Raw genomic sequence first — 22511 nt, 5'->3', positions numbered from 1 at the left:
GAATTGATGCATATACATATAATAATAATATATAAGTGTGGCAAGTGTGCTACGTATATTATAACTTATAACCATAAATTGCTATATCAACTTCAATTCGTATAATTTTTTCACCTTCAAACAATCCACTTTAATACATAGATAGGTAACTATAAAAGTTAGTTTTAAGAAACTATAATAGTATAATATTATATGTATAACCTTTTATTAATTCATTCCTTAATTTTATAATTAAAACAATATAGGAAATAGGAATCAATGAGTTTTGTCTAGAAAATTCGAAGTAAATAAAAAATGTAGACGCGCGACTGTCGATTTTCTAGGCAGTGTGAAAATTATATCTTCCACTATAGTAAGTTCATTGCCGATAATTAGGACGGACAAATCCTTTGAATACATAATATTCGAACAATTATATAGATACCTATATTATATTTTATTATTATTATGTCCCAATTTTTTTTCATTTTAAATATATGGGTAATAACTTTTATTAGCTTTTCTGTTTTTGACATGAACTTAAAATTAAGCACCTACACTTTTTAAATTTTATAATGCTTAATTAACTTTTACATACCTACTATTATTATACATATAGATGTGAGACTAAATATGCAAATTATGCCACAGAGAATAATACTGTAGTTATTAATTCTAAAAAAACAACCATTAAATCTTTATTTTTCACGATGTGAATTAACGCTATTTATAGTACATTCGACATACCTACTTAATATAATTATGAAGGCATTGAATACTTAATTACTATAATTAGTATTTACGTACAGTTTTTATCATAATAGAAATTATGAAAGTCTATAGTATCTGCCCTGTTATTCATCTTAGAATTTAAATTCATTTGAATGTCTATAATCTAATCAGATGTTGAGTCGTATTAAATTATAATAATTGCAGAATTTGTGAAAATCCTAAAAATGTTGTCCCGTAGTCGTACTGTTAAACTTTATACGAAATGCAATTCAATTCTGTAAATAGAATAATAGATACCTATGATGATTTGTGTTGTGTCAACGTATTATAAGTATATATAGGTAGTAAGTACAATATTATAAATAGGTAATACTCATAAATATTGTCATTTATGAATTGTGTAAGGTGTAACGTTCCTTATTGTTTAATGTTAATGTGATTTTAAATTTATGGATGACCTATACCTATAATAATATTATAGTAACAAGAATAACCTAATTGTCCTCATTATCATTAATACGTTTTATTTTATCGAAATCAATCTCGGGAAGTTGACGACGGGACAATGACATATTATTCAGTGATGAGAAATTGGCTAAAATATTAATGTACAACATGTTTATATACTATACATATTATGAAACAAGTGTAACAGGTAACAACGTCACTATGTAAGTAGATACTCACTATAGTCATTATACTCATTAGTTATCATGTATATTATGTTATTACTATTATTGTATACTTCCTGCGTATTCCTTAGTTCCTTACTATATATTGATGACGGTCGGTAAGGATGATGGACGGACGAACGGTGTAATAAATTCGGATGCGGATATCATTGAAACGCAAGTGATCTGCGTGTATTTATGACGTCCGCATTACGTGAAATAAACGACTACATAAAGTTATATGGTCACGTGACGGCCACCTGATGAATACAATATAAAATCGTCGTGAAGGCACGTGTGAACATCGACCGTACCTAGTATAGTATAGTCATACCTATATATTAGGACTGCAGCGCGCGAGTATATAATATCATCAAAATAATATACAATAAACAATAATAATATAACTGTACAATAGTATACCAACACGAATAATCGTTGTCTATATATGCGTGTGGACAGTCATTTTTATTTTTTATTTTCTTAACCCTATCGTTTGGTCTACGTCCATCGACACAACCGTTTGTACTTGTCTGCTTATAAACGTTGCGTGCGCACATCACACGTGCTCGGAATGAGAATACGTTTCGGAAACTATTTCGTTATTGCCGTCTTCTTGATCGTAGTTGACCGCGGTGCTCCCAACACCCGAATTTGGTTTTCGAATTGTCTCGTCGAGCAAATCCAAATTAGCCGTCAACACAAGTCTGTCGTGTCTAAGAATCCTTAGCTTTTCTTCGGCCTCTGCGATTGCACGACGCATTTCTTCGATGGCTCTGTTATCGATGTTATCGATCTTTACATTCGCCTTGAAAAACCTATATATAAGTATATACACTAAAGAGCATAACGTAAGTATAATTTCTCAAAACATTGATCGAAAATACTGCTGAAAAAAATAAAATACTCTAATAACCTTGACTCTGGACGATACCATATATAGAGGTACCTATGTTTCATATAAAACAAAAATAAATAAATATAGATAATAATTTACTCGATCGGATCTTTGGGCCTAGTTTCGTTTAACATCCTGAACACGTCGCTCACGGATTTCCAGACACCGTTTGTTCGCAGATAGACCATGAAAGAAACGTAATCATCTTCTGACGTCAACTGTACAAGTTCAACAGGATTCATTATTTGTTTTACTATTATTTTTTTTATAAAAAACACCAAAACTCGCATGACTAAATGAAACAGATTTTTTATAATCAATTATTTTTGCACACTTTTCATTCATGTTTTTGTTGTGTATAGGTACCTATTATATAATACGCTGTACACGACCACTGAATACCGCAGATAGGTATTAGGTACGTATTATTTTTAAGACAATATTTAATAAAGTTTTGCCCACTATTATAACAATATACCTAAAAAAAAATCATAACTATAATAATGGTCAAGAGATTGGTCAGTTCTAAATCAAATATAAATGCTGCGTGAAAGTGATAGTTCAGAGTTACAAACTATTAATCGATATAATATAAGAATGTTTAAGTTATAACATATAAGTGCATAACATGCAAAGAGTGTTACTCAACAAAGACAATTTTAAATCTGTAACAATAAATAAAATAATATCAATAAAATATACCTTCCTAATTGCAAAAAATGACTTTACCAATAACAATGCAATATATAGGTAGTAGAACATTAAAACATATAATGATACATTAACGTGCAATCAAATCAATGAATATTTCTATAAATTATAATACTATAAATAACAGCATCAGCACAATTTTTTTAGAATGAAAAAAAATAATACAAATCATGAAAATTAATTTTAAATTGAAGTCAAAATAATGTACAAGTTTAATTTACATTTTACATTGAAATATTCAATTTTTGCTAATTTCTTTTTATAATTATTTAGGACTAGGAACTACAGTTATGACCTTATGGGTAGGCACTGCGGGCTTATGTTTGAAACGTGTACCTATCATGACTAACTACTTCGATTTGGTATCACAGACAGACAGTAGGTACCTACCTACATATTGTTATTATTTATTATGCTTAAGCATGTTAATGTAAAAACATATGCAACAAGTCTCTTGGATGGAAGACGTTTAAATAGTAAAATGGTATAAATAATTAAATAGTAGAGCTAAGTCTTGGCTTATCAAAAGAATATAGTACTATAAGGGATTAAATGTATCCCAATATTCCCAATTACATAAATAATTATTATAGTTTAACGAAATGTGTTATGCGAGTGTTTAATGTGTATTATATTATATAGGTTTATTCCTACCGATCGAATAATATAATAATATAACTATATAAAAATAATATAATATTGTAATTCATTACATTATGTATAGCTATCGCGCTCAATCGTGTGGAAAACACATAATATTATATATTATAATAAGTTCAAACGAGTTCAACGCACCGCCTACGATCGTAAATTTGTCCACCTACGTCGACATTGTTGTGATGTGGTCATATAATAATAATAATAATTGGTCTACTGCTCCAGCAAATGTCTACCTATCTATATAGGTATATCCAGGTATTATTATTTATCATTATTATACGTTCTGGTCCCGAATCGGATTCACAAGAAATTATTGTCTCCGACTTTATTATGATTAGAAGATCCCATTGTACAAATCATTATACCTATACTATATACGTATATTATTACATGTATACTTAGCTCGTACAACGCATAAACGGTAGATTATAATACATATATATTATTATAAGTAGATTAATGATATTTATAATATGTTGTTTTCTAGTGTTTTTTTTTTCTTCAAAACATATCAAACAATGTACCCGCTCAAACAAACTATATACTTATACCTATACATACATCAGACTGGTCATTTCATAAGAATAATATTATAATATTATATAATAACTCGCCAAGTTAATATCGTATTTTATAATAGCTATGGGCAAGATTGCGGAGGTGCAACAGACGGACAACGCCCCCCTCGGTTTAATGTGTTCGTTATTACTTATTATTATTTAACATCCACATTGGTCCTTGCGAAGGTTACGGTATAATTTCTATAGCCAATGTTTAAAACCAATGAACCTCAATGTAGTTTTTGTAAGACTTTATGGTAAAAAAATATTTACACTAACTAAACCAATTGTGTTTTACTATATAGAGATGACATTTTATTTAGATTGTTTAAAGTTTACATTTCTTTCTTTTTATTGAAATAGAATTTCTACAAAATTAAAAAGAAAAACGATTACGCGTATAATAATGATACTTAATAGGTAACTAATTTACTAATCACATACCTTTGTATTCATATAATGGTTAGATGTCATAATTATTATTGTAATTCGTGACGTTTAAACGACTAACGCACTAGAGACGCCGTTAAAATGTAAATATTTAAAAAATTGATATCATTCAAGCAATGATCGAACTCATCTGTGTCTTAATGATTGCTAATTAGGATTTCAGTTTCGCTTATTTTGATTAAATATAAAATTTGATTCGTCTCATCGCATTAAACGTTCCAGACGTTCCAGTGAACCGTTTTAAATACATACCTGTTGGCCACTATAACTAATCTCAAATAAACATGATATTTTATTGTGTTAATAGGTAAACTATATATACTGACGTCTTGCAAGTTACACAATCATTAAAAAATATCAGATGACCTAATTTACACAACACTGGTAGGTATACTATAACGTCTATAACTATTATTGTATTTAGTAGTTATATATAGTAATTTAATAGTTATTTGTTCTCAGCTTAATTTATGAACCATATTTAATTTATACGTCATGTTTTACATTTATAGAAAGTACTCTAACCATCAATCATTTTTTTTAATACTTATTATACTTTACATTTTTTGATACATATTTCTTAGGTTTTCAATTCGTAACCTTTTTTATTTTTAAACTTCCTGTTTTGTTATCATCACCCTATGACTATACCTATATTACTTTATTAATTTGTGTGACACACTTTTCAGGTATCCATATATTCATTGCTACGATTCTCACAAATACAAGGCTATATACTGCAGAGTAGGTATACCTACTGACCAATCTACACTTCGTTGGCTGAATATAAAATAGCGTCGTAAAAATATTATAATAGGTATTTAGGATAAATTATATTATTAAAAAAAAATACGTCTTTTAATAATTAATATAGAATATGATAATAAATTTATTGTACTTACTACGGCCTTTAAATGAGACTGATGAAATTAGTAGCTATTTTCATAAATAATAATACATTATATTGAATACATTGTTAAACATAGTTATTTAAAAAACTTAAATTAAAATAACTATCGGTTAGATATTATGAAAGTAGGTATGCATTAAAATAATTTATTAATCTATTGCCATACATACCTTAGATGCCATTTTGAACAATATGATATTATAATTATTTACAGGTACTTAATATTTAAATATGTATCAAAAATATTATATCGATTAAGTCGTTCAAAGTTGAAATTTGTCTTTTTTAAATTTCTTTGATTCATTATCATTGTTATTTTAAAAATAACGTTTAATGTTTCCGTCGCTATAATTAATATTAAAAATAACAATTTTATCATATGGTTTTCAATAAACACTTAAAAACTAGCTGAGAATACTCAAAATAATATTCGAAACTAGAAAGTATATTTGTTAGAGATTAATAACAATCATATGATTTATAATAATTATTGTAATTGTTATATAATTGATTTATTGGTACACATTGTTATACAATTAAATGTATTTTTGAGACAATATTGTGAATCGATTAAGACTTAACAACAAAAGTATAGGTATTTTTACCAAAGAACTTTATACAATCGTCACAAAAAAAATCTTAAATACCTACGGCCAGTATTATGTAAAGTAAATAAAATTTAAAGAGAAAATGTAATATATTATTATATCCTTGTACAGTTGTACTTGTACCTATATACCAATTACCAACGAGTTAAGGAAAAGAAAACTGCTGACCATGAAATTCCAATATATGGTGAAGAAACAACAAACTTTAAACATATAAAATATTGTGTTCCCAGTTCAGTAGGCATTACCTATATCCAAGTATTCTTCTAATTTTTAACTTCTTATTGTTCTACTTCTCGAGTCTTAACTTCTGAGTATTGTATTATGCTACATATTTCAAAAAGTACATGGTAACGGTAAATACATATAACTACATTTTCGGAATTATTGTTGGTCATTCTAAGAGTATCAAATAACGTTCGTAATTCACAAACTGGTTTTTTTAAATAATCATACAAAAACTATTTTTAGGAAATTTATCACGAATAAGAATCTGAATCATCAAAATGACGAAGAATATAATATGATATTAGGTACATTGTTTATCCTTATTCAAACATCTTACTTAAATTATTTTTTATCATAAATAAACATTATCTGCGTATTATAATATTATACCTATATGATATAAGATTCAAAATCAAATTTGTACGAAAACATTTCCAGCACTGTTGTTGTTTACGACTTACCAGTCCTTCAAGACTACTAATAATTATCATACATTTATTATTAGCATATTTTATATTGCCCACCTCAAAACTTAGAATTAATAATTTTATACGACCATTACAGATTAAAAATGAAGGTTTGTTCAATATTTTAAAATTATTTTTGTTATGTTTTTATAAAAACCATTAGATTTGACTCGGTAAACGATTATTTTTCACTTTCAATATATATAAATATGTGTATATTATATTGTACCTATACGAGTGTTTGTGTATTGTATGTTACTATTGTACAATGTTATAATATAATGTAAGTAGGTATACACTATACAGTATATTATGTGTTATATTTTTATATACATAAAGAATAACGTTTTAATTTGCAAATAAATTGTATTAATGTTTCAGTATTGCAGTGTAGAGTCTATATATAGGTACTATTTTATTAGCTGCAACTTATACGAGATTAAGATAAAGTTCGTAAGTAACAAAATGTCAGAGTACAATTTATATATGAATTTCATCGGAATGACAAAAAAAAATGCAATAGAGATATTATTTTTTTTTCTCGTCTTATAAACGAGTTTGCGTGGTTTAGACTTAAGATATCCGTCCTCAAAGCCTGATATATCATTATATTATTATTATTAATTAACATTTTTTTTCAATATTACTTATTAGAACAATTAAATTCGACTTAGTTTATCGATAGGTAGTGGTCATTTTAAGGAACGTTTTGCCAAGTAATAATATAATTCAACAAGCCTCGAGGGATAAGTACAAGTTGACGTAATACAGCACCCGCAACAATTATTGTTTTGCAGTGTATGGAAATGAACGCATGGAATCGTTTAATACTTTAATATATCACTCGAGGAGGTGGGGAATCGAATCATTGCATAGGCATTAGACGGTTTCTTTATTGTCCTTCTATATTCGCTTTTTTTTTTTGCTTTCAGTCCGACCATACGAACCTGCTTTACGAGTCTCCCACCAGTTGAAGGAAAGCCAAAGACCTGTCTCTTTGGTCGCAGTTGTCTGGCCGCGTGTTGGCGTTCGCTTGTGGTTTAATAACATTGTGTTGTAGACGTGTTCAAATTTTAAAGAATGTAGGCCTAGCTGGATTGGATTACTCAAGTCTCTACGCGATTCGGTTAACTATACATAAGGTAAGATATTTTTATAAAGTATATGTTTTAAAATACTCCAAACGAATTTAGTATATTATGCATTAAAGTTCTTAAAACTAAATGAACACATTTTCTTTAAATTCTCGAATACACATTGTTTTACAAACATTATTTTTGTAAGCATTTTTAGTTTTAATTTAATTTAAATTAGTATCCATCTAATACATTCTACATATCATTTTGTTCAACTTCGAAATAAATAAAACGATGAATCACTTAAAGTATTTTTCTTAAATATCAGCGTTAAAGTCTCTTACACGTATAAATCGTATAATAACATCATATTATAACAAACATATAATATTAAATATTAAAATATAATTCAGCTATAATTTATAAATATAAACTTTGTAATGCGCAATGCTTCAAGTATAAAACTCGTTTATAATTAACATAAAATGTTTAATAATAGTTATGAATGATTCATAATATATTTAATCAAACAAGAAATCGACAAATTTTTTAATACACATGCAGTCATGCGGTTATTGCGATCTTGTTAACATTTAAGAAATGTATTCGTGACTCATGGGTTTTAAGATAACTTTTGATTTTTATCGATTTTGTTCTAAAACGCTAATTTGAGTAGAGATCTATTCGTATCGAACTTATAGAGAAGTTTATTTTAATTTAAAACCCTATATCAGGTCATTACTACATTACCCATTAGGTATAGCTATACCTATGTTATATTATAATACCTAATCATTTGTAATAAAACATAATAGATAAAATTCCAAAAGAATATATAAGTACCCTAACTTATTATAAAAGTATTTCAGTAATGGTTACGACCAGAAATATAAATAAATAAATATCACAAGTTCATGTACTATATATTATGATATAACTTGGTATAGCATACCTAGGCATTGTATTCGTTAACAAATAAAATAAGAATGTTCCAATGTAAAAACGAAATAAAAATAAAGCAATGCACCAATTCCTTAGATTTTTCCTTTCACTCAAATCGACGACCGGAGACCGTTTCACTTTCACGGCTAATGTGCCTTGCTTTACTAGACCACAATATTCATTTTACAACTATATAATACACAAACCCGTTGTTGCGTGTATATACACTATGTGATACAAATTTTGCGTCTACGAAAATGAAACGGGCCGAACGCTGTATGGAACCTATACAGTTCACATCACGAACGTTATTATATTTTTGTCCCAGAAATATTTCGAACGTAAGAAACTATGAACATGTATAGAAAATAATATATTAGTAACTAAAAAAATATCGTAAAGAGCATTCAGAGCAAAATCAATTATAGAGTTGCATTTTGAAAATCAGTATCCGAATTTCATATAGGTACGGAATTTACGAGGATTTTAATTAGTCTGACGTTATTAGTGCACATTAAGCAATAATTTGCCATACTAATTATTGAGTTTTCGTATAACCTAGCCAGACTTTTGTATCAGCTATTTCATTAATAACAAAAATGTTCCAAAAAGTCATCGATATTTTTTTATTAATTTTAGAATAGATTATAAAGATAAGTGTTAGAAACAACACTAGACGCGCTGCTGGCGAGTACTTATGATGGTAATCTAATCTAAAATATTATTTAAATACCAGCCGTATACCTATATTTTCGAAGAAAAAGAAATTTCGATGATATTTGTCTAACATAACTTTTAGGGTTACAATCACAATCTTTATAGTAGCACTTGTTACATACGCGTCTATGGAATTTAAAATGTAGGGAGAACCGGTACCTATAATAGTAAACAAAACAGAATTTTTTAAAATTTAAATTTTAAATATTTCGTCAGAAATACCTATCTATTATATAATAATTTGGCAATAAAGACGATAGTAATAATAGTAATAATCATATCTATATATGCACCGCGGTATTTTTCGTCTTCCTGTGTGGCGATTTTTATTTTGTTATTAATTAACTTCATTTGTGTCCATCGCTAGCATTGTCTATGCACTATTATCATTATATATTATTATTTTGTGATTTGTAATTCGATGATTTTATTTCAATTCTATAATCGCGCTCATGGCTGCACTATACGTCGGACTCCGCGGCCCCCTCTCTAGCTTTCGCCTTCAGGTCGCCGCTCTACACAAGTCGAATAATTATTAAGACGTTTTGCGATCGTTAATGGAAAATTAAATACGTGTCTAGATGCATACCTAAATGGAAACAGACGCGATGGTATTCCAACAACACGAGTCCTGACATTGACCGTTCTATAGTCATTGTATATCCGACGACTTCGGTAGTTAAGAAAAGTCATCGTACAATACAGAGTGTAAACCTCGGTTGCATATATTATACTTAAAACATCATTATGTAGGTACCGTAAACGAATTATTTTTCTCCATTTATCGTACCGATTAAATTGGACCACTGGCATACTTTTTCCAATACTATGACTACAGTTTAAAACCGGTTTTAAAAATAAAAAAAATAAAAAGTATTGTTGTATTATAAAATCAGTTATAATTTGTCATGCGTTTTAGATTTTAATTAAAAACGACCAACAAATATTTAAATCAAGACAAAATAATAAAATAACTCTCATATGAATTTTAAAATAAAATATGCATCAATGTAATATAATATTGTATTGATAAAATAATTGACAACATTTATATGTATGATGCTGTATACTTTATAATATGAAAAATATAAAAGGATAACTCGTGCAAAATTTAATCAAAATCAGTCGACACTAAAATAAATATATTATGTATTATAATAAATCATGAAATTATAATAATACCAAGACATATATAAACAATAGTTTTTGTTGAATATATCTGAAACATAATTATTTTTTAATCGTTAATTAGGCAATACCATTGAATATCCTATACCTATATACTCAATGGTAATACTTATATTATTTGTATTATCAATTATTACAGTAAAATGAAAAAAAATACTTATTATAAAAAATGTTTCTCTCAGTAACGCAATATTATTATTGATAGCTTATACTCAGTACAAGTCTTATAGGATTTGGATACTGAAAGTGAATTAGTATGAAATATTGAATTTTAAATTTAGTCTACCAAATGTTGGTACCTACATTATAACATATTTGTATTACAACATTCTATCCTCACGACATTATTCTGACGTAACATAAAACATTATTCAAAATAGTTACATAGGTTGATAGGCACTATAGTAATAAAAAGTCATACATAATAATATGTAGGTACCTCAGTATCTATATAAAATTAGGTACAAGTTATAGTCGTAGATAATAACCATCATGGTCCATGGTCCATGGCAGATAACCACAGTTTTAACATTCTTATATTAAAGGTCGTGAACAGGTCACATGTATAGTCATTTTTACAAATGACTAATTCATACAGCTCTAATTTCTCTTTGCTCGTCCTTGAAACACAGTTCACGAGACATTAGCACGCTGTAAACTTGTTACTTTAAATACGCAAAAATTCGAATTAAAATAGCAAGTTCAATATCGTGTCGGATAAATCAATGAAATAAAACATCGAAGACAATCAAAATAATATGTTTTGGCTCCACGTGTATCTGTTTATTGAATAGAAACTTATATATATATACATTAATAATATCCATTGTTAGCTGTAAAAAGGAAACAAAACGTCCGGCTAGTCTTTATGATTTGCAGAAACAATAATAATAATAATAATAACAATAACGAAATAAATTAAATATCTGATTCATAAAACCATTAATCATGACTCATGGACACCGATCTAAAGGCGGGCTTGACTTATCCACGGCGAAACGCAAAAGTGAATAGAAAAATCACATAAAAAATGTGGAAAGAATAATCTAATAATTAATATAATATATTTTTCGTAAAATTATTTACGATATAGTAATTGAGTGAATGATCATAATAATAACTATTAATATACCTGAGTCTGAGTGTTGATAATAATGAAACAAAAAAATGTTAATTTATAACTTAATATAGTTGGGAGTTCGAATACTAAGACTTAATATTGTTGGTTTCATTAATTATTTATTTTCTATTTATAAAATTATTAGCGATCCTATATGAAACATATATTTTATAAAAAAATTCATAATTTAACCAAGTAAAAATAGTTTTGAAAGTATTACCTAATGTATATTCGATACCTACTTATACATCTAGGTATACTACAAAATACGAAAGTACCTTTACAATAAACATTTTTTTTTTTTGTAATATTATCTATTAAATTTTTTTTTAACACGGCTTTAAATTGATTTCAGCGCAATGACGTCGCTTCAGCGTTTGTCGTTCGTTCCATCCGTGAATAACATGTCTCACCAAAGACTTCACGACAGTGACGAGAATAATTCTTCGGACGATGACGAAAATTCACCTTTAAACCAAGACTTATATGGTGGAAGGTATTTAAAATATTTTTTTTAATCTAATGACGTAGTGTGATTAAAAAATAAATAAATAACCGGTTTGATTGTTTAATGTGCATATATCAGTCAAAGAACTTTGGCAGATACCAAAGCATGGGACGTTTTTCGAGATTTACCTCCGCGAAGCGACAGCGGATCTATGGCCAACCAAGCATGTCTCGAATTCACCATACGTGTATTGAAAATCCTAGCATATTTGACCACATTCCTCGTTGTTCTGTGTTGTGGTGTTATGTCTAAAATTAGTATGTTCTTCATGACATCTCAAATTAGAGCCGATCGAGTCGTTACATTCTGCAATAAAGAACTAAGTAATTAATTATTTTAATGAGTTTCAATTGCGCTTTGTAATAATAAGGTACTTAATCAAACTAATATTGTGTAACTTTTGTATCAGGTCGTGATAAATTTTACGTCGTCAACCTCCCAACAGAAGAACGTGTAGCGTGGATATGGTGTTTGCTGTTGGCATTTATCGTTCCAGAAATTGGAACTTTAATACGATCTTTAAGAATTTGTTTCTTCAAGTCGTGTAAAAAACCTCCATTGTTTGATTTTGCATTTGTGCTGATCATGGAAACCCTTCACGTCTTTGGCTTAGTTTTGCTAGTGTATGTCGTACTACCAAATTTAGACGTCGTCAAAGGTGCGATGCTTACTAATTGTCTTTGTTTCGTGCCAGCTTTGCTCAGTAAGTTTATTATTTTTTAAATTTATTTATAAAGTAATCGATAAAGAAAACTGAATTTTACAGATTTATTATCGAGGACAACAAAAGGTTGTAAAACGAATTCGGAAAAGTCTGAAGTCTACGCAAAAGTTTTAATGGATCTAATCGCCGTTGGGTCACAAGCCACAGGCTTCTTTTTATGGCCTTTGTTACACCCGGAAAAACAGATGAATAACCTCGCCATCCCGATTTCAGTATTTTGTATTTCTTGTGGTTATTGGGAAAATTATACAACCAAAAATACATTTTTTGGTAAGCAAAACTTGAAATTATAATGTCTATGAACTTTTTGAGTGGACGTCAGTGCAAATTTGTTTTTGAATTTTTAGGATTCATGAAGTTTGCATATCATATAAAAGACAGAATGAGAAGAACGCGTTATTTCATATACATGTTAATGTCTGTTTGGAAAATGTTATGTTTCTTGTTTTTCATGTTATTAGTTATGTTCTTTAAGGGTGAAAATGTTACACAAATCTTCTCATTAGTCAATGCTGGATTTTCACAACACAAGATACAAGTTCTCGAGGTAATTTATAATTATTAAATTATTAATATTATTTTAATTGATATTGATATTATTATTTTATTTACATATTATTCAGGTAAATCAAGTAACGCGAAGTGGAACTATTTTACCAGATCTTGCTGATATAGTTACAACTGGAGATTCGGTTGAAATCGATGCAGAATATGTAACTGCGATACATGTACTTCTTTTACAAATTATTTCGGCATATCTATGTTATATATTCGGTAAATATATTATTAATATTAATAAAATTGCTAGTGTCTAATGATTTCCCAATTAAATTATCATACATACACATATTGTGTGGTAAGCGGTACCACCTTATTTTCCATATATATTTTACTTTATCATGTAATATGTATGATATTAAAATTAAATAATTATAAATAGTTATGATACGTTTTACAATTAATAAAACATTAATAATTTACATTGTTTTATTTCTTTCACAGGAAAATTTGCTTGCAAAATTATGATTCAAGGATTCAGTTATGCCTTCCCAGTAAATCTAACAGTACCAGTCACCATGTCTGTATTGATAATTGCATGTGGTTTGCGTCACGATGATCCTTGTTTTTTCCATAATTCTATTCCTGATTATTTATTTTTCGATACACCTGATGTCAATTTCTTAAATAATTTTATCACTAAAGAAGTGAGTTGTTCGAATCAATATTAACAATATTATTTAGCACATATTATAACTGTAAGGTTTTTTTTTTTTAGCACATATGGGTATGGTTATTTTGGCTTCTATCTCAAACTTGGGTAACGTTACATATTTGGACACCTAAATGTGAACGTCTAGCGACTACTGAAAAACTTTTCGCAAGGCCTATGTACGACTCTTTGCTGATAGATCAATCATTAGGAATGAACAGGAGATGGGATGACGAAAAAGACGTAAAAACTGAAGTAAGAATTTTTAATTTATATAAGCTTAAAGCAATACAGTTATTAATTTAAAAATGTTTATTTGTTTAGGACTTGGCTGATCGAGATAAGGAACCAGACGAATATTATGAAACAATATCTGTGCACACGGATGTTAGCAGTACAACACCTAAAACTGTGAAGAAATCTGACAGTATTACTAGAATTTATGCTTGCGCGACTATGTGGCACGAAACTCACGAGGAAATGATGGAGATGTTAAAGTCAATCCTTCGAATGGATGAAGATCAGTGCGCCCGTCGAGTCGCCCAAAAATATTTGCGAGTAGTTGATCCTGACTATTATGAGTTTGAAAGTGAGTCAAAGTTTCTAAATATTATGTTAACTGATGTAATTATAAAATATAATTTATTTAGCTCACATATTCATGGATGACGGATTCGAAATAAGTGATGAAAATGATGATTGGAGTCAAGTGAACAGATTCGTAAAGCTTTTAGTAAGTACAATCGACGAAGCAGCAACTCACGTCCACGAAACGAATATACGAATCAAACCACCGACTAAATATCCCTCTCCATACGGTGGCCGTTTAGTATGGACATTGCCTGGAAAAACTAAGCTCACAGTACACATTAAAGACAAATCCAAAATCCGACACAGAAAACGATGGAGTCAGGTCATGTATATGTACTACTTACTTGGTCATCGATTAATGGAACTACCAATTTCCGTTGAACGTAAAGAAGTCATTGCTGAGAATACGTTTTTGTTGACGCTTGATGGTGATATTGATTTCCAGCCACATGCGGTCAGGCTTTTGATAGATTTAATGAAAAAGAATAAAAATTTGGGAGCCGCTTGTGGTAGAATCCATCCAATTGGAGGAGGTAATCCTTGCAAATCAAATTTATTATGAACCCGAATTAATAATATTGTATTTATTCATTGTTTAGGTCCATTAGCGTGGTATCAAGTTTTTGAATATGCCATTGGTCATTGGCTCCAAAAAGCTACTGAACACATGATCGGTTGCGTTCTTTGTAGTCCTGGATGTTTCTCGCTATTCAGAGGTAAAGCTCTTATGGACGATAACGTTATGAAAAGATATACATTAAAATCTGACGAAGCCAGACATTACGTGCAATATGATCAAGGTAAATAACAATTAATACTAAAACAATGAAAAAATGTCTAATAACATTACTTAAAAAATCAGGTGAAGACAGATGGTTGTGTACATTGTTACTACAAAGAGGATATAGAGTAGAATATTCAGCTGCTAGCGACGCGTACACCCATTGTCCGGAAAGCTTTAATGAGTTTTATAATCAGAGAAGAAGATGGGTACCGTCGACAATGGCTAACATCATGGACTTGCTTATGGATTATAAGAAAACGATTAAAATAAACGATAACATCTCAATGCCCTACATTAGTTATCATGTAAATATCTTCGTTATAAATAATATGATAAGCCTATCTAATAAATGATTGTTTATTTACTTAACTAACATTTGATTACTTTCAGATAATGTTAATGGGTGGTACCATTTTAGGACCTGGAACTATATTCCTTATGTTGGTGGGAGCCTTCGTGGCTGTATTCCATATTGACAATTGGACCAGTTTCTACTACAATATCATACCGATAGTATTATTTGTTTTCGTATGCTTCACTTGCAAATCAAATATACAGGTAAATTATAATTAGTAGATTTAAATGGATTTTTATGACACTAACTCATAACTAAATATCAGTGTTATTTGAAAAAATAAATATACTCTAATGCATTTGACTGATTTATTTTTATTCACAGTTATTATTGGCACAAATTCTATCGGCTCTATACGCGTTAGTTATGATGGCTGTAATTGTCGGTACAGCTCTGCAACTAGGCGAGGACGGTATTGGATCGCCATCTGCAATATTTTTAATCGCCATGATGAGTTCGTTTATTATAGCAGCACTTCTTCATCCACAAGAATTCTCTTGTATCATATACTTCGGTATATATTGGCTCTCTATTCCATCTATGTATTTGCTTTTAATATTGTACTCCATTATCAATCTAAACATTGTCACCTGGGGTACGAGAGAGGTTCAAGTCAAAAGGACCAAAAAAGAAATGGAAGCAGAAAAGAAAGCTGCCGAAGAGTCGGAAAAGAAAAATAAACAAAAGTCAATGCTTGGATTCTTGCAAAACTGGGACCCAAACGAGGATAACGAAGAGGGTTCGTTTGAACTTTCGTTTGCTGGACTTTTCAAATGCATGTTTTGCACTTACCAAAAACCCGTAAACGAAGGACAACAACTGGTGAGAATAGCTGATTCGTTAGAAGGCCTAGGTAAACGGATGGATCACATCGAAAAGTGAGTTCTACAGTTTAAAATACACAATTTAAGAATTTAGAAAGTAGATTAATTCGGTAGCTTTTATAATAGGACTATAATGGATCCGACATCAGTGAATCGTAAAAGAAACGCTTCGACCAGTAGCGTCCCGCATCAGATAGCTCTTGATCCAGTTCAAGAAGAAAACTCTGAAAACGAACACTCGGATACCGAGACTGACGATGAATCTTTAGGTAAGTGTTGTTACTCATAAAATATTATATTATATTATTACATTTAGTTTTTATGAACTTTGTGACCTAAAATAATAAAAATGTTTTGGTTGGATTGCAGAACCCAAAGTGGAACGTAACGATGACATCAATCCTTTCTGGATCGAAGACAAAGCTCTGCGTAAGGGTCCGGTGGCGTTTTTATCCGCAGCTGAACAACAGTTCTGGCGAGATCTGATTGACAAATACTTATATCCGATCGACGAAGATAAAGACGAAAAGGCGAGAATCGCCGCTGACTTGATTGAATTGAGAAATAAGTCAGTGTTCTCGTTTTTCATGATCAACGCTCTATTTGTTCTCATTGTTTTCTTGCTGCAATTAAATAAGGATAAGCTTCATCTGGACTGGCCAATAGGCGTCAAAACGAATATCACGACTATAGCAGAAACGTCTGAGGTAAAAATTAGATAGCATTTTTAGATTTTGTATTATGCACAATATGATTGTATTTTAAAACGAAACGATTACAGATCATTATTAGCAAGGAGTACTTACACTTGGAACCCATCGGTTTGGTGTTTGTGTTCTTTTTCGCGTTCATCATAGTAGTCCAATTCACAGCCATGTTGTTCCATCGGTTCGGAACGCTGTCTCACATACTTGCCTCGACAGACCTAAATTTGTGTTGTACCAAAAAGGTAATTGCGGATAACGGGAATTTTATTTTTTTTTTTGGTAAAATTATAAACAATCACTATTTCTTGGTTTCAGACTGAAGATTTGACCCACGACGGCCTACTAGACAAACAAGCGGTCGTCATCGTCAAGCACCTCCAACGTCTAAGGGGTATCAATGGAGATTACGACAACGAGTCGGGCTCCAGTGGCGATAACGCCGTGGGTCGTCGGCGAACAATATACAATCTTGAAAAACAACGACAAAAGACTAGAACAATTGGCACACTGGACGTGGCTTTCCGTAAGAGATTCTTGCAAATGAAAATGGGAGAGGACGAAGACGAACCGCAAGGTACAATATAAAATATTAATACAGCCACTAACAAATATTTGCGCCGTATCGAAATATCGTTTTAAAATTGTGATCAGTGGTGCAACTACCGAGGTGGTATAAAGATAAACTCAATAACTGAAATTGTTTAAAATATAATATAATCGTTTTATCGATATTCAAAATTTCTTTCTTTCGAAATGCATCATTTCTGAAAATATGCATGGAAAATAAACACTTAGTGAATATGTAAATTATTATCAAAATCATAAAAATAATCATTAATCTGCCGTTAGATTGTCTAGAAAATAGAATAAAATATAGATTTATATTATATGTATTAATTGAGTTTCAACTGGTAGAAATATTTTTAAATAGATAATGTAAATAACAATGTGATAATGATTTAATAATGTACTGACTAAATTCTAAACTACAATATTATGTTAAATGGATATCGATCAACGTTATAGCAAAAATAGCTCTATATGGAAAACAATAAAATACAATTAATGACGCCAATTTCGTCTGAACAGATCAGGTACCTATATAAATCGTTTGAGGTATATATTTTTTTAGGTATCTGCTACTCATTAATTAAAATAAATTAAAATCGTTTGCGCATTAGATTAAAAATTATATGGTATACGTAAATTACCTAGTTATTGTATTGATCTATAATTATTATCTACTGTATTTTTAACTTGACTACTCGAGACTGATATTAGGCGCCTAATATGTGTTCACCTCGAACGTGTAGAAATGTAGTACGTACAAATGTATAGGTACCAACTAATATACAGTACTCTGATACTCATCGGGTCGTGTAAATAATCGCCGTCCGCTTTTTTGATTATGCAGGTGGCACGCCAGTGTTGGGCCGGAAACTCACGATGGGCAAGGAAGTGCGACAGGCACTCGAAGTGAGGAGAAGGTCCATGCAGGCAGAGAGGCGCAAGTCTCAGATGCAAACGCTGGGCGCGAGCCACGCGTTTAACCAGACGCAGCGGCAGTCGAATGCGGGCATCAGCGTCAAGGACATATTCAAGGGCAGTCAAAATCTGGCGTACGAGCGCGACGAAGGCGACGGTGACGACCGGCTGCCCATGCACGCCATCAATTGAATCGTAACGCGATCCGAGACGATGACGGCGGACGAGAGGGAGAATGAGCTCGCGACAGGCGGGGAAAAAACGATCCCCCCCATCCGAGCATTTCTAGTCAAAAAACAAAAAAAAAACAAATCCCAGCACGAAGCGCTGTGTATCGTATTAACAAAAATCCTTTTAATTATTCCTTCTACCCCCGCGTCTACGGTCTATCCTTTCTCTCCCTCACTCTCGTTTCCTCTGCAGCCACTCGAGATGAGTCGAGACCCATCACGACGGAAAACTAAAGTCGAAAACGATTTTCGACACCCAACTGCGCCTGTACCTATGTATATTAACCCTGACATGGCCCGGACTAGTTTCTTATACGAGTACTCACTCGTTGACGTGATAAACATATTTAAATACTTAATTTTTTCTATTTTATAAACTCGATTTTAGTATATATTATGTACTTTACCATGACATGAAAAATATGTACACAATAAACTATTGCTCATTTTGTACCACAATTTACGTATTATGATATTATTTTGTTTTAATTTACATGCCATATATAAGAGGATGATGTTATTGTGTTTCGTCGTTATAAATAAATATTATTATAACATGTTAATGTTACATCACAAATAAGGAGAATATATTCATAATAATGTATTGTGATGTAACCTGCACATAGATTGTTCAGTCAGTCAAATCAGTGGCACAAATGCCCTGCAGGTTCAAAGTTCACCTCTTCCTTCAAAAAAAATCGTGGTAGCCAGTTGGTTTGTTTGTGCCTAATGCCTATATAGTGAATCCTAGTAATAGGTGGTAAAGGTTGTATACCTAATTAATAATTAGATTTTAAATGTATAATATTGTATTGATTATATCATAAAACTCATAATATGATGGTTATTGGTGAGTACCTACTGATTGAAAAATTAATAATGGTTTGTCTTGCTTGCCAGTCAAAATAAAATGATTTGTACGTTGTACCACAGGTTGTTTCATTTCATTATAAATTATAAACATATATGAAATACTTATTAAAAGGTGTTTTTAAGGCAACATAATTCGAGATAAAAATAAGTTTAAGTTAAATTATAACTAATAAGACAATAAGTATGATATTATTATTACATGCCAATAATAGACCATACAATGACAACATTTAAAGATCTATAGATATACTTAACAGTATACACTATACATATAGAATATAAATATTAAATAGGTTATACTATATCGTGGAATTAAAAGAGCGCAAATCACAAAAAATAAGTTTTTTTTAATTTGGAAGAATTTTCTATTCAAATAAAAATGTATAGGTTTAACATATAACATTATATGTCTACTCACTTTTCTCAATGACTTATGATGAATTTTCACCTTTCATTATTGACATTGGTATAAAGTTTTTAAACACTATAAATATTATGTTTATGCGCTCAACGAAAAATAACGATCAATTTTAATAAATGGGTAGACTTTTCTCACGACTCTCAATTCTGTTATCTCGACTACCTCGTCGATGCCGCGACTACCGCGACTACTCAATAAATTCTGTTATTTCGACTACTATAGTACTATATCCAAATAGTTCTGTATTTTAATTTTTAATACATAATACACATCATGAATTGCCATTTATGTAATAATGTATATTAGTATAACGTTTATTATCAGCAATCACATAAATTATCACAGTAGTGGATATAGCTATAGTATAAAACCTGCACGATTTAAGATTATAGTACTAACTTAAATCGTCTATAAAACATAAATAAATGATATTTATCAATCTTCAATATTAATAAGAAAAAATAAATTGTCAAGGTAATAAAAAAAATATTATGTTTATAGAAATTGTATTAAATTAATAAATATATAGAGAAATATATGTTTTTTTTTTTTAGTAAATATTATGAATAATATATCCATTTTAGCTATTATTAGACTGATAATAATCTTATATGAGTAACAAATTGTTATATTTAAATGAATAAATTATTTTGTTGTATAGAATAAAATCACTTAATTTTAAAACAATATTTGTTATTTTGACAAATATCATTATTCGATATAATAATAATTTTATTAAGATGATAAGAAGTTTTTATTAATCGTTTACTGGTTTGTTAAGAAATCATAAAATAAATGTTGATTGTATAAACTATTTATTATTTTTATAAAACATTTTTTGTTATAAAAATCTTTATTAAAATAATTCAATTTTTATCAATTCCATATCCAACAATATTATTTTATCTAATTAAACACTTCATGGGGTCATTATTAATAAATATTTAATTAAATCAATCTATTTTTTTTCTCGAATTTATCGTTATTTTTCGTTGAGTGTGATGGGACTTGTAGAATTTTCCAAAAGCTTTAGTTCTATCATCTTTAGTACAAAACGTCACACATTTATATTTAATAAAGTTTTTAGATGGGTAAATCATTGTTGGAAGTGAGCAATGTATTTTACACATATAAGATAACGATATGATGGGTGCAGACAGTAATATCACAAAATAATACCGAGCCTTATGACATAACGCCGTTCTAAATATCCTTTATTTATTTATATATATCTATACATCTCTTTAAATAATATTATTTTACATTGAATTTTAAATAATTATTGGAACGAAATTTTTAATTGCGGGTTGGGCGGTTGGTTAGAGTATCTATATAGCCGAGAAATAATGTAACGCGTTACGAAAACCTTAATTTTACAAGTGCGTATAACATAATAGCACATTTTATGCTCAGCAGATCAAGTTTAGCTCCATACGTTTAAAATTTAGAGTAAATTGAACTCTTACAAAAATTAAAGGTAACATTATTATCGAGGGCAACTCGTATAGGCTTTCTTTTTATTATATTTTTATTTTCAAATGAGTTATAAGTATTTTAAGATATACAAACAATTTACAATTATAAAATACATATAACTCACTTTAAAATTAAAATATAATAAAAAGCCTACGAGACGCCCTCGATAATAATGTTACCTTTAATTTTTGTAAGAGATCAATTTACTCTAAATTTTAAACTAACGGAGCTAAACGTTATCTGCTGAGCATAAAATTTGCTATGTTACGCGTTTTGTAAGACGAAGACAACATATGTGCGGGTGTAGCGTCCTCTTAAGAGAAAGAGAGAAGATGAAGGAGACCTATAACTAAATTGTTTAATATTATTATTTTCTACTGTTTTCCTTTCGATTTATATACTCGTA

The 22511-nt window shown here is 29.8% G+C and overlaps 2 protein-coding genes across 3 annotated transcripts; one reads left to right on the top strand and one right to left on the bottom strand.

Annotated features, from left to right (window-relative positions):
• Positions 1 to 1933: 1933 nt before the first annotated feature.
• On the bottom strand, positions 1934 to 2522 carry LOC107173381 (uncharacterized). Its single transcript, XM_015523897.2, has 2 exons — positions 2380 to 2522; positions 1934 to 2200 (listed from the first exon to the last, which is right to left on the bottom strand). Exons 1-2 carry the CDS (start codon positions 2520 to 2522, stop codon positions 1942 to 1944), a joined length of 402 nt encoding a protein of 133 aa, XP_015379383.2. The 3' UTR covers positions 1934 to 1941.
• A 5308-nt stretch (positions 2523 to 7830) lies between these two features.
• On the top strand, positions 7831 to 19794 carry kkv (hyaluronan synthase-like protein kkv). Of its 2 annotated transcripts, none has more exons than XM_089228585.1 (20): positions 7831 to 8016; positions 12273 to 12413; positions 12504 to 12748; positions 12835 to 13128; positions 13192 to 13419; positions 13497 to 13696; positions 13773 to 13923; positions 14152 to 14354; positions 14426 to 14614; positions 14684 to 14948; positions 15010 to 15483; positions 15550 to 15750; positions 15813 to 16039; positions 16125 to 16292; positions 16414 to 16967; positions 17028 to 17182; positions 17283 to 17620; positions 17695 to 17862; positions 17936 to 18194; positions 19035 to 19794. In XM_089228585.1, exons 2-20 carry the CDS (start codon positions 12277 to 12279, stop codon positions 19295 to 19297), a joined length of 4719 nt encoding a protein of 1572 aa, XP_089084711.1. In that variant the 5' UTR covers positions 7831 to 8016; positions 12273 to 12276; the 3' UTR covers positions 19298 to 19794. The 2 variants fall into 2 exon arrangements, with proteins under 2 accessions (XP_089084711.1, XP_089084712.1); XM_089228586.1 differs by having other exon boundaries at positions 7832 to 8016; positions 17040 to 17182.
• The last annotated feature ends 2717 nt before the right edge of the window (positions 19795 to 22511 follow it).

The sequence above is a fragment of the Diuraphis noxia genome, unplaced genomic scaffold (genome assembly GCF_037042655.1).
Source record: "Diuraphis noxia isolate RWA-SAM2 unplaced genomic scaffold, SU_Dnox_SAM2 contig0005, whole genome shotgun sequence".
Lineage (NCBI taxonomy): Eukaryota > Metazoa > Arthropoda > Insecta > Hemiptera > Aphididae > Diuraphis > Diuraphis noxia.
Note: the sequence above shows the minus strand (reverse complement) of the source record. Positions and strands in the feature narration are given on the sequence as shown.

What these genes read in the sequence shown, in the direction of transcription:
- LOC107173381 (XM_015523897.2), bottom strand. Translation starts at nt 2,522, where the DNA reads ATGAATCCTGTTGAACTTGTACAGTTGACGTCAGAAGATGATTACGTT. An exon ending in AGGCCCAAAGATCCGATCGA is followed by an intron (nt 2,201 to 2,379) that starts GTAAATTATTAT and finishes ACTTATATATAG; the next exon opens with GTTTTTCAAGGCGAATGTAA.
- kkv (XM_089228585.1), top strand. Translation starts at nt 12,277, where the DNA reads ATGACGTCGCTTCAGCGTTTGTCGTTCGTTCCATCCGTGAATAACATG. An exon ending in ATAATTTTATCACTAAAGAA is followed by an intron (nt 14,355 to 14,425) that starts GTGAGTTGTTCG and finishes TTTTTTTTTTAG; the next exon opens with CACATATGGGTATGGTTATT. An exon ending in AATCCATCCAATTGGAGGAG is followed by an intron (nt 15,484 to 15,549) that starts GTAATCCTTGCA and finishes TTCATTGTTTAG; the next exon opens with GTCCATTAGCGTGGTATCAA.